We start from the raw sequence: 12,325 nt of genomic DNA on the forward strand, positions 1-12,325 counted from the left end.
ATTTGACATTTGTCCTTTGAGCAGTAGAGAAAAGAAGAGCAGAAAAGAGAAGAGCAGAGGAGAAAAGAGAAGGAGAAGAACTCGAGGATAAGAGACCTGCATTGTGAAGTATATATTTATTTCTTAATTCTATCAAAATATCCGTGATAATTAGTCGTTATTTTAACATTATTTCCTTCCATAATGGAAAAAAGAAAAAGACTTGAGAGTAGAGCAGAACTGAAACATCATGCTCTACAACCATTCTCATTAAAAGTGACAAATTTATTTATTTATTATGAAAAAATCCAGAGTTATCAATATATTTCACTTTGTTTCACTTAGTCTTTTAGAAAGATGAGAAGAAATAAAGAAGAAATTTAATTGTTTTCTATTATTTACCTTTTATCTTGTAGAAAGAGGAGGAGAAGAGGAAAGAGAAGCCAAGAAGAAGCACAGAGATGTGACCACCTGCACTGTGAAGTAAACATAAACCTTATTTCATTTTATTTTATCATCATCTTTATTTATCTTATTCAAAACTGATTGAAATGGGTCCATATATTTTTTTTTCTTTTAGAAAGAGTGGAAGACATGACAACGACAAGACAGAGAAAGAACAAGAAGGAGCCAGTGAGGAAGTGTTCTTGATGAACTCTATGGTAAAACATGTTTATTCATCACCTACCAGAAATACATTTTTCATACATGATTTCAGTGAATTAATGTGATTGTTCCATGTTTTTCTGTTTCAGAGGGGAGAAGAGAAAAGTAAGAAAGACAAACAACAACAGAAGAAGTTTCTTCCCCTTCAACAGTGACTTGCCGTGACCCAGATTCAAACCGAGGTTACTGCCGCCACAACACAGAGTACTCACTGTTTGATGGACCTGCTGAGCTCCACAACCTTCTCATTAAAATTCATTTCAGAATTTATGATCATTTTCATGTATTTTAACATGATTCCACCGAGTTGACAGCCATTTTTCTTTTAAAAAGAGGTGAGGACATAACAACGAGACACGAGACAGAACAAGAACAAGAAGGAGCCAGTGAGGAAGTGATCTTGATGAACTCTATGGTAAAACATTGTGATGCTCTACCAGAAATACATGTTTGACTCATAGTTTCAGTGGATTAATTTCAGTATTTATTTTGTCATTTTTCTGTTTTAAAGGGGAGACAAATCGAGACCAAAGAAGTTTTTTCCCCTTCAGCAGTACTTACCATGACCTGGATTCAAACAGGGGTTACAGCGGCCACAACACAGAGTACTCACAGCTGTTTGTTCTTTTAAAAAGAGGCATGAGACATGACAACGACACAAGACAGAAGATGGTAAAACATGTTGATTCATTCTCTACCAGAAATACATTTTTCATACATGATTTCAGTGAATTAATTTGATTGTTCCATTTTGTTCTGTTTCAGAGGGGAAAAGAGAAAAGTAAGAAAGAAGAAGAACAACAGAAGAAGTTTCTTTTCCTTTTTCAACTTGCCGTGACCCAGATTCAAACCGGGGTCACTGCCGCCACAACACAGAGGACTCACTGTTTGATGGACCTGCTGAGCTCCACAACCTTCTCATTAAAAATGGTAAAGTAAGCATGTACTGTATTTCAGACTTTATTAGAAGTTGCATGTATTTTGATTCCAACAAGTTGACAGACATTTTTCTTTTTAAAAGCGGCGTGAGACATGACAAGGAATCAAGACAGCAGGAAGGAGCCAGTGAGGAAGTGTTCTTGATGAACTCTATGGTAAATCATGGCAATTGATTCCCCACCAAAAGTCATTTTTTTTTTTACACAGTTTCAATTCTAATAATTTCATTATTTTGTTGTTCAGTCTTCTGTTTCAAAGAGGAGAGAAATGAATACAGAAGAAGTGTCTTCCACTTCTGATATCAACCTCAATATTTAGGAGAGGAAGAGACAAAGAACCCAAACCAAAGACGTGAGGAGGAGAGAAGAAATAAAACAACAAAGAAGAAGAAGCCAAGAACATGTGACCACTTACCCTGTGAAGTAATCATATACTGTATTTTAGAATTTGATCATATTTAGTTTTTTTATTTTAACATAATTCCAATGGTTCATTAACTGTTTCTCTAATTATTATTTTTATGTTTTAGAAATAGATGGAAAAAAGGCCAAAATGTGAGAAAGAAACCAGACAGAATCAGTAGGAGTCAGTGAGGAAGTGTTCTGGATGAACTCTATGGTAAAACATTGTGATATTACTACTACCAGACATACATTATTTACTCATGGTTTCAGTGAATTGATTATTTATTTTGTCATTTTTCTGTTTTTTAAGGGAACAGAAATGAAGACAGAAGAAGTTTCTTCCCCTCCAACAGTGACTTGCTGTGACCCAGATTCAAACCGAGGTTACTGCCGCCACAACACAGAGTACTCACTGTTTGATGGACCTGCTGAGCTCCAAAACCTTCTCATTAAAAATGGAAAAGTAAGCATGTACTGTATTTCAGAATTTATGATAATTTTCATGTATTTTAACGTGATTCCCCCAAGTTGACGGCCATTTTTCTTTTAAAAAGAGGTGAGGCCAGAACAACGAATCAAGACAGAAAAAGAACAAGAAGGAGCCAGTGAGGAAGTGTTCTTGATGAACTCTGTGGTAAAACATTGTGATGCTCTACCAGAAATACATTATTTACTCATGGTTTCAGTAAATTAATATGTTTTTTTGTTTGTTTGTTTTTTTTCTGTGGCCATTTTTCTGTTTTAAAGGGGACAGAAATCAAGACAGAAGAAGTTTCTTCCCCTTCGACAGCACTTGCTGTGACCTGGATTTGAACCTGGGTGGCTGCAGACACAACACAGAGTAGTCACGGCTGTTTGATGGACCTACAGAGCTGGTGTCACTGGTTAACGTCTGGATATCAACTTCACAGCAGAGCGAGGAAGAGAGAACACAAGACCAAGAGAGTTAGAAACAATGACGTGAAGAGGAGAGAAGAAGAAGAAGCATTGGACTGTGAAGTAAGCCTATACTCTAATTAAGAATTTAATCATCATTTTTATTCATTTTAACATCATTCCTATTGGGTTCAATAACTGCCTCTGTCATTGTTACATATTTTCTGGCATTTTTTCCCTTTAGAAATAAGAGAGGCTGTGATAATGAAAGAAACAAGACAGAGAAGTAACAGGAAGGAGCCAGTGAGGAAGTATTCTGGATGAACTCTGGTAAAACATGATGGTACTCTACCAAAAATACATGTTTTACTCATGGTTTCAATGTATTAACTTTATTTCTTTTGTTCTGTTTCAAAGAGGAAATTTCAAAGAGAAGAAGAAATCATCCAAAAAGAAAGACAGATGAAGACTCTTCCCAGCAGTACTTTATTTGAACCAGGGTTACTGTGACCACAGCGCAGAGTACTGACCTCTATATGATCACGACTGATTGATACCTTGGCTGTGAAATCAAGAAGAGACAATTATGTGAGGATGAATCGAGAGAAACATGGAAAAAGAGAAGAAGAAACTGAACGTTTTATCTGATTTACTGAATCAATGAATGTTGAGAATAATTCTCAAAGTTAATTTCATCATTTTGTTTCTTTTAGAACGGAGAAACAACAGTATGATGACAGAAGAAGAAAGAGCCAAAGAGATGACGTGACCACCTGCACTGTGAAGTAAACACACAATTTGTTTTACACTCTGATCAATATTTGTTTTTATGTGATCAGCGAATTCATTCCTCTTCTCCTGTTTTGTCCTGTTGCAACTGAAGAGAAGCAAAGATGTGTCCAGGAAACAAGAGAGACATAAGAAAGAATAAGAACTTAATAAAATAACCTAAAGACATAACAAAAGAAAAAGTCTGGTCATAGTTACTGACTGAATTAATTTTATGTTTACTTTACTTTATGTAAACTTCAGATTTTCATGATATAATTCTTGGAAGATAAGGTTTAATGATTTCTGCAGATTATAATATGAGTATATTTTTGATAACTCGATCACGGTTTAATTGATTAGGTCATTTTTGCATAACTGGAACTAAAAGGCCTATGTGAGAAGTCACAAACAATATTAGAAACCTCTGGAAACAAGCTTAGAAACTATAGGAAAGATGCACAAATTCCAATTTTATTTGCAGTTATTATAAATTTTGCGTTTGTGTATATATTGTGTAGTGTTGACTTCATTTTATGTGCGTTTGTGCGTGTTTACCAAGTCGTGTTTCTCACATGTGCCTTAAATAAGAAATAAAGTTTTATGAATGTGACATTATGTAAAGGCTGCATGTATAGAAAGCTGCAAAAATATGGAGATTTATCAAAGGAATATTGATTAGAAGATCTAATCAGATGTTATTATCTAGGCTAAACTGATGTTAAAATGCCACCTACTCAGAAACAGAATAAGTTTGTCAGTCGCCTGTATTAATATTTTTGTTTGTTACTGAGAAACAAGTGCAATTTAGGTAACAAGAGCCAAACTCACAGCAGCTAAATCTCCTTTAAAACTCATTTTGTGTAGCCAGAAGTAAACTATTACACAAACTATTACACAAAACTAACCGTTCATGCCACTTTACCTGCTGCTGACATTTTCTCTTCTGATTTAATAGTAATGTTGCTGTTGACGTTATCCCTTAATAATTCGGTAAATTAGGACACAAAAGTAACTGAAGCGTGCAGTGGACACCGCCACACGATCATTAAAAACATTCAGAGGCTGATGAGATGTTAAATGGTGTGAAAATCCTTCTGGATTTGTAACGAGGAGGAGGAGGAGGAGGAGGACGGCACATTAACACTGAGGGACATCAGCAAAGCCTTCTGTTCTGGCCTATATTCATCAAAATCCCTATTTTCCCATGAATCTTGTGAAATACTTCCTGTGTAGCCTGTTACTTTCATGTTACGTCTTGTCTGTCTCGTCTGTTTCAGTTGCGGTGCTTCTGGCAGCGTAACGTTGCATCAGAGTTTTCATCTAATCATATTTCAGCCGTCATCGAAACAGAGTCAAAGAAATCCGCCTGGGCCTCCGCTGTTCACTTCACAATTAAAGCTGCAGGCTGCGGATGGAGCTTGAAATACATTATAATTAACCAGTCGCATTTCAAGTTGGTGTTCTTAGGGCCTCCTCTGTGGCCTGTGGTAGCGTCAGCGTTTTTCACATCCTCTGACTCATGTTCTGTTCACGTTCGTCTGTAGTGAGCTGCACAAGGAAAACCATCCAGCTATTTTCTGAATTCTCAGCGGTGAAGGAGGAGACGCTATGGATTTGATAGTTAGCACGACCCAGCTGGTGAAACTGTCAGGACAGCGACTGTGCTACCGTTTTTGCCATTTTTCCTGAGTTGACATGGAAGCTTCTGCTAGATTTGCCATCTCGTTACAGGAGATACCTGTCTAGGATGCAACCTCCTGTTTTATTGCGTATGATGATGATGATTTCTACCGCAATGGTGTCATTGCATTAAGAGGTGTTTTCGAAGGTATTGAAGGCCTGGGTGTCCTCCTGACATTGTTGCCCGCTCACTTTTGACACTTCTCAGTCTTTTCTTGTGCGCTGGTTTCGCTAAATTGAGCACAGTCGGTGAAATCAACGCACGCCAACGTGTTCAGCATGATCAATTGGACGAAAAGCTGCCGACAGGAGTCGAAGTAAAGCCAACCGTGTGTAAAACAACACAAAAAACCACGGCAGCAGAGGCTCACCGATGGCCGACACTGGCCGACGGACGACAGACACTTCGCTGTTTCTCGTCCTTAAGAGACAGATTCCAAATTAACAATAAAAGTACTTCTTAAACTCACTATATTGCAGAATATAGGAGAACCCCAGGAAGTTTCAGTACATTCACAGTCATAACATATAGAACGTCACAGCTCGCTGTTAATGTGCATTGGACAACCTGCATTAGCTTTTCTAACTGTTCACACTATAGTAAATTATGTCATTTCTAGCCCTCTAATAGGTCAGTCACAGCCTTCCAAGTTCCTATTCCCTGCGGTTCGATTTCTGGTGACTGTAACGAGCTTAATGTAAATGTCGACACAGATTTAATTGACACAGCATCACAAATCACCTTCCACTGCGCTGTGGACCAATTAAAATCGCAGCCATGTGACAGAGGCCGAGGCAGCTCGTGGCATTTTAATCTATATTACAAGCTGCGGTTCCTGTTGCATTGCCTGGGGGGTAAACTCAACAATCTAATTTTAGTGCTTTCAACTTCCTCTCCAGTCTTGGAGTGACTATAAATTTATTCCGGCCTTTAATCAAGCTGCACGTCATCCCTTTCAGTGTGCTTTTAGGTCACGACTGGCGGGCTCGGCTTTCTTTTTGATAATTTGGTGTGAGAAAGGGGGCAGTTCACAGCAACTAAGAGAGAGCCACAGGTCCCAGGAGAGTTTTGTCTGAAGAGGGAGAGGATTATGGGAATACCATTGTTTTAAAACACAAAAATCAGGACAAACAACAAAAAGGGAATGTGTCTTTACTTTGGAATCTACGGAAAGGGATTAGGGCCATAATTTTTTATTTTTATTTGAGTTCCTACTTTAATCTCAGAATTCTGACCTTTCTCAGAAAAAAAAAAATAAAATAAATAAATAAAAGGTATATGCTCTATTTTTTTTTCCAGTGGCCCTAATCCTCTTCCATAGATTCCAAATTCTGAGTAAGTCAGACTAAGTCAGAATTCAGATTTTTTTTTTTCCCTCAGAACTTAATTTTTTTTAATTTTATTTTCTGTAACACATTTTTTTCCCCGGTGGTCCTAATCCTTTTCCATAGATTCAAAATTAATTGGTCAGAATTCTGAGATGAAAGTCACAAGTCTGAGATAAAGTCAGAATTCGGATTTTTTCCACAGAATTCTGGCTTTAATCTCAAAAATAGAGAAAAAAAGAAAAAAAAGAAAAAAAAATCTGAATTCTGACCTTAAAGTCAAAACTCCAAAAAAAAATAAAAAAAAAATAAATAAAAATTGCTCTAACTACAATTATTATGTCAGTGGCCCTAATCCTCTTCCATAGATTACAAATTTCAAATTTCCTCAGAATTACGGCAAATTCTAGCAATTTTTTTTTCTTTTTTTTTTCTTTTTTTTTAGTTCTGACTTTAATCTCAGAATTGTGATTTTTTTCTCAGAATTCAGAGATTAAAGTCAGAACTAATTATTTATTTTTTTCCCAGTGGCACTGATCCTCTTCCATAGCTTCCAAATTAATTAGTCAGAATTCTGAGAATAAAAAAAAAATAGAATTCTGAGATTAAAGTCAGAACTAGAGAATTTGGCCCTAATCCTCCTCCGTAATAACCAAATCTGTGTTTTGATATTTCTTGCGTCTCAACTCAGTTCATTCAAAAATTCAAACAGGAAAATGTTGCTGTGGATGTGAAGGGGGTTTAATCTCATGAACCTGATGATGATGATGATGATGATGATGATGATGACTGACCGACGCACATCGTTTTTCTCTCCATCTCTCTCTCTCTGCTGAGGGATGACGAATATGAGCCAATCTAGGTGGGAAGCTGTTTTAGGGAGGAGGAGAAACCGCTGCCTGTGACAGTGACAGTTGCTCCGCTCCTCGGATTTGAATCCCCCCCCCACCCCCCCCCCCCCCCCCCCCCCCTTCTTTCTCTTCAGCTTCATCATCATCATCATCATCATCCTCATCATCATCCTCATCATCTTCCGCCTCAGCAACCGCAGCTTCAGCAGCTTCAGCTTCATTAGCAGCAGGACCAGAGGCGGACTCCACCGGGCTCCATCGGGCTCCACTTGGCTCCATCCACCGGGGAAACGAACGAGCAGCGCGCATCTCCTGGAGGTGTTCCACTTGAGGAGGGGGTGAAAAGATGGAGAAATTGCCGATGACCAAACGTAAGGACCAGGAAATGCCACAAAACCTTCTTTTATGACACAAATCCCGGTTCATAGGCATCAATCATTAGGAACTATTTAAAAGAGAAAAAAAAGGTAAGACGTTTAACAGATTTTCTTGCTGCACGCATCACACATATAGGATCGTCTCATGTTTCAATTTTTACATAATTTAAACTCCGAATGACTCAGTCTGGCACTTATAATACTGAATAATTGGCAAATGAAAATAAAAACAGATAGTTATTTTCCATATTCCTCTCAAAATGTTTGTGGAAATAATCGTTTTGACTGGCTTGAAAAGCCAATTAATCTAAATTTGGTCACGGTACTCGACCTGAACGCTAAAAATCGCTCTTTTAAGCTCTTTTCTTTTCTTCTTCTTCTCTCAAAGCGAACATTTGTCTTTTATTTTAATCATCCCGAACCCAAACCCTTATATTTCTGTCGTTAAATGTCCGCGATTAAGTTGTATATATTTCAAAGGGGAGGAGAAGAGAGAGGCAAATAAGAGTGTATCTGCCCCCTTGTGGCTTTCATTCATTCATGCTGCGTTTAAAGGGTTTGGCCAAAATTAATGCTGTAGTAATTGTATTTTAGGAAAATAAAAGTATCAATAATAGTATTTGTTCCAAACATCTCCAGGGTTTTCATTTTAAAACATATTTTTTTAGATTTTTTTATTTTTTAGAAAATAATATTCTTTAATCTGCTCTTTTAAAAATCCCATCGCTCTTAAAAGAAAATTTAAATCGCTTCGGACTACAAGGACCAGTCTTAATTCCCCGGCATTTAACCCTTTAACACAGACTCTTAGAGGCCTGTGGGGTTCGGTTATTTATGGTGCTGCAGCTCCATTCATCTGATAAGTGGCCCACATTCGTGTATCCTCCTCTGTGAATCCCTGTTATGTAATTTCATCCCCATCGGACTGCATCAGCCTCAGAATGTTTGCTGCTCGGCTCATGTGAGCTCACATAGGACATGTATGTATATGTATGTATATGTAAATATAGAGGAAACGTGACGCCAGTGTAAAGCTACACGGTGAAAAGGTTGAGCTTTGTGTACCTGCATGTATGCGAGTGTGTTTCATCTGTGTGTGAGTGTGGGGGATGGATACTGAGACAACAAGTGATGAATTATGCAGACAGTGTTTTTTTTTTTTTTTAAATCATTTTGACTAATTAGTGTTTAAATGTATTTCATTCACATGATTACGCTGTAACGATTTTCCCGCTTCGTTTTTCCAGATTGCCCCGTTTGCCGCCCGTAAAACATGGATGTATCTCCGTCCTCGCTCCAGTACGGATCCAAAAAGCGGGTTAAGATTCACCCGAACACGGTGACGGTGAAATACGCCACTCACTTCCCCCAGCCGGGCGACGAAGGGTACGACGACGCGCCCTCTTTCGAGGAATTTGGCGCCTTCGCGGAAGCGAATGTGGAAAAGAGACTGGTGTCGGACAGCAAAGGCGGAAGGACTTTCTTCGGCACCATGGAGACCCAGCCCAAGCAGCCGAGCGCGCAAAAAGACAAGGGGGTGGAAGGCCAGCTGGCCAGCTTCGGCGAGGCTAACGTGTTGGCCTCCAGGGTGACCTGGATGGCCTTATTTGGGGCGGCGGTGGCCCACGGTTGCGTGGCGCTGATAACTCGACTGGCGGCCGATCGCTCTAAAGTTCCCTCTCTTGAGCTGCTCTTCATTCGCTCCGTGATCCAAGTGCTGTCGATCCTGGTGGTCCTCTACTACCACGAGGCCCCCTTCGGCCCCAAGGGCTACCGGCTGCGTCTCTTCTTCTACGGCGTCTGCAACGTCATCTCGATCACGTGCGCCTACACGTCCTTCGCCATCGTCCCGCCCAGCAACGGCACCATCATGTGGCGGGCGTCCACCACGGTCTTCAGCGCCGTCCTGGCCTTCCTGCTGCTGGACGAGAGGCTGGGCTACACGGATGTGGTCACGGTGGTGGGGAGCGTGTTCGGCCTGTGCCTGGTCATGGTGCCGAACGTCGCGGACGAGGAGAAATCCAGGCTGGGGTTTTGGAAGGAGGCCTTCGGCTACACAATGACAGTGATGGCGGGCTTGACCGCCGCCCTCTCCATGATCGTCTACAGAGCCATCAAGGAGCGCGTCAGCATGTGGACGGCGCTCTTCACCTTCGGCTGGACGGGCACGGTGTGGGGGGCCTCCACCATGTTTGTCATGCAGGAGCCCATCATCCCCCTGGATGCCGAGACCTGGGGCTATTTAATCGGGATCTGTATCTGCTCCACCGTGGCGTTCCTGGGAGTCTACTACGCCCTGAACAAGTTCCATCCGGCCTTAGTTAGCACCGTGCAGCACCTCGAGATCGTGGTCGCCATGTTCCTCCAGCTCATCGTTCTGAGGATGATCCCGTCCGTGTACGACGTCATCGGGGGCCTGGTCATCATGATCAGCGTGTTCACCCTGACGGGAGTCAAGCTGTACAGGGTGAGCAGGGCCATTCGGCAGGATTATCAGGAGATCTTAGACTCGCCCATCAAATGAATTTACATGTGTCGGCCTGTTTGTTCACAGTGTTGCTTGGTTGTGCAATATAACGAATGTCTGGATCTTCATCTGATGACTTTTGTATCGTTGTGCTGTTGAAAGAGTGCCAGTTGTGTAACTAATGTCTTAATATTTGTGTGTGAAATAAAAGACAACTGTAACATGGTGACTATTTCCCCCCTCGGTACCACTGCTTTAATGTCTAATTGTGTCACATGCCAAAGTGTCAGCAAACACAAAAAAAGCAAAAAAAAAAAAAAAAGATAATAAAATAAGAAGAATGATGTTATTTACCATTCTCCCGCATTTTATATCATGTTGTCTTGGACGCTGGATCCGGTCTTGTGTGAAATCACAACATGAACACGTTGCGGTGTGCGCGTCTGTTGACACACTGCCACACTGGCTTCGCTGTGTAAATGTCAGGCCAGAAATCATCCGTGCTACAGCCAAGGAATGAGCGAATAAAAAATAACTGGTATTGATTTTCTCAGCCGTGATATGTTGCTTGAAAAAAAAAACAGTTTCTCCAAGCGAACGAGGACATAATAGTCTTTATGTGTTGGGACAAAGGCTCTGTCAAATGTAATGTAAAGTTACAAGTACAAACCAAGTTTATAGAAGACTAAATGTTATTTTTTTTATATACATAAAGGAAAAAGAGTCAGCCCTGTATAATATTCTCTGCACAACTGCGTCTCCTCTCACTGCCTCTGGTGTATTTTCCAGCCTCGTGTGATATTTTAAAAAAAACAGTTGATCACATCTCTGGGAGTTGCTCCTGTTTACTTTCAGATGCAAATCGATCTAATGGCCACAGGCAGGTGCATTGAATTCAATTAAAATCCCCTTTAACTACGCGAGACCATCCGTCTGCGCTGTAGTGACTCACCATTGACGTCTCCCGTCTCCGTTTAGAAAAGCTTCTGACGGAATGAAACGAGGACGCAATGATGAGGGAGAAGCGGGTGAAAAAGGGGGGAAACATGACACACTGTGGATGCTGCACCGTCGGCCCAGCAGGTGGCATTCACGGTCTGCTCCCTCCCTCAGACGGCATCACAAGTTTCATTGTAATTCATGCGAGGTTGCTGTGGAGGGATTTAAACAGTTTGACAGAGCAGTTTTCGAATCCCCTTTTTTACTTGGTCATCGCACGCACCTGATTAAATGTTGAGATCCGATGGCACTGTGTTGAATGTTCAAGATATATATACAGAGAAAATGTTTTATCACACTCAAAAAGGCTGCAGAAGTCAAATCATTGTAGTGACAATCGCAGTGAATAAAATGGTTAGTAAACAACAGGTCCTGTTTGTTTACATCCAAAATGTGGACTCCTACCATGATAAACTCATTACGGATGTGAATTTACCCTTAACTTTGTGAAGACATTCTTGAAGTCACACCTCGTCAGTCATTTTTAAACAAACTGAGGGTGGTGTGGCTTTCAATAACTGTGAACTACACTGTGCATGCTGCATTGTAGTCGTGTTTTTTGCGATGGGGTTTTGGGTGCTGAAATGAGAATACATGTAGAGGAGGCCCATCTGTTTGAGCAGGAAACAGATTGCATCCTGCAGAGACGTGCAAAACCTTCCAAATTACTCTGCAACTCTCTTCACCGCAGACGCGTGTTTATTAGATGTATCATTATTTCCCAGGAGGGGCTTAAATGGAATTTAATGAAGTGCTGTTTTACGTTACGTGCGCCGCAGTTGACATCACGTTTGTATCAAACCCTCGTCGACACCAGGACAAATACAGTCACTTACTAATCGTTCAAGGCCTCGCTTGCAGAGGCGCAGATTTGGCCCCCAAAAATTGACTGCTTAAGTTTACGTGAATTGTGAAAAGATGCCAAACTGATCCAGATTGCCACATATAATGTGAGCTATGTTAAATTATACAGTGTGAGGCTGGTGGAGA

The 12,325-nt window shown here is 40.5% G+C and overlaps 1 protein-coding gene and 1 long non-coding RNA gene across 4 annotated transcripts; both read left to right on the forward strand.

Annotated features, from left to right (window-relative positions):
- The first annotated feature begins 46 nt into the window (after positions 1-46).
- On the forward strand, positions 47-4,010 carry LOC124995831. Its single transcript, XR_007110756.1, has 16 exons — positions 47-108; positions 396-462; positions 560-641; positions 735-827; positions 979-1,060; positions 1,157-1,317; positions 1,411-1,575; positions 1,667-1,739; positions 1,828-2,006; positions 2,114-2,202; positions 2,299-2,451; positions 2,543-2,622; positions 2,736-2,987; positions 3,109-3,194; positions 3,282-3,452; positions 3,578-4,010. It is a non-coding gene; the product is annotated as an uncharacterized LOC124995831 (long non-coding RNA).
- Positions 4,011-7,650: 3,640 nt separating this feature from the next.
- On the forward strand, positions 7,651-10,663 carry slc35g2b (solute carrier family 35 member G2b). 3 transcript variants are annotated; one of them, XM_047568730.1, is made up of 2 exons: positions 7,651-7,959; positions 9,117-10,663. In XM_047568730.1, the coding sequence occupies exon 2, from the start codon at positions 9,143-9,145 to the stop codon at positions 10,391-10,393; it is 1,251 nt and encodes a 416-aa protein (XP_047424686.1). In that variant the 5' UTR covers positions 7,651-7,959; positions 9,117-9,142; the 3' UTR covers positions 10,394-10,663. The 3 variants fall into 3 exon arrangements, with proteins under 3 accessions (XP_047424686.1, XP_047424687.1, XP_047424688.1); XM_047568731.1 differs by having other exon boundaries at positions 7,651-7,956; positions 9,115-10,663; XM_047568732.1 differs by having other exon boundaries at positions 7,651-7,863.
- The last annotated feature ends 1,662 nt before the right edge of the window (positions 10,664-12,325 follow it).

Source organism: Mugil cephalus, chromosome 18 (genome assembly GCF_022458985.1).
Source record: "Mugil cephalus isolate CIBA_MC_2020 chromosome 18, CIBA_Mcephalus_1.1, whole genome shotgun sequence".
Lineage (NCBI taxonomy): Eukaryota > Metazoa > Chordata > Actinopteri > Mugiliformes > Mugilidae > Mugil > Mugil cephalus.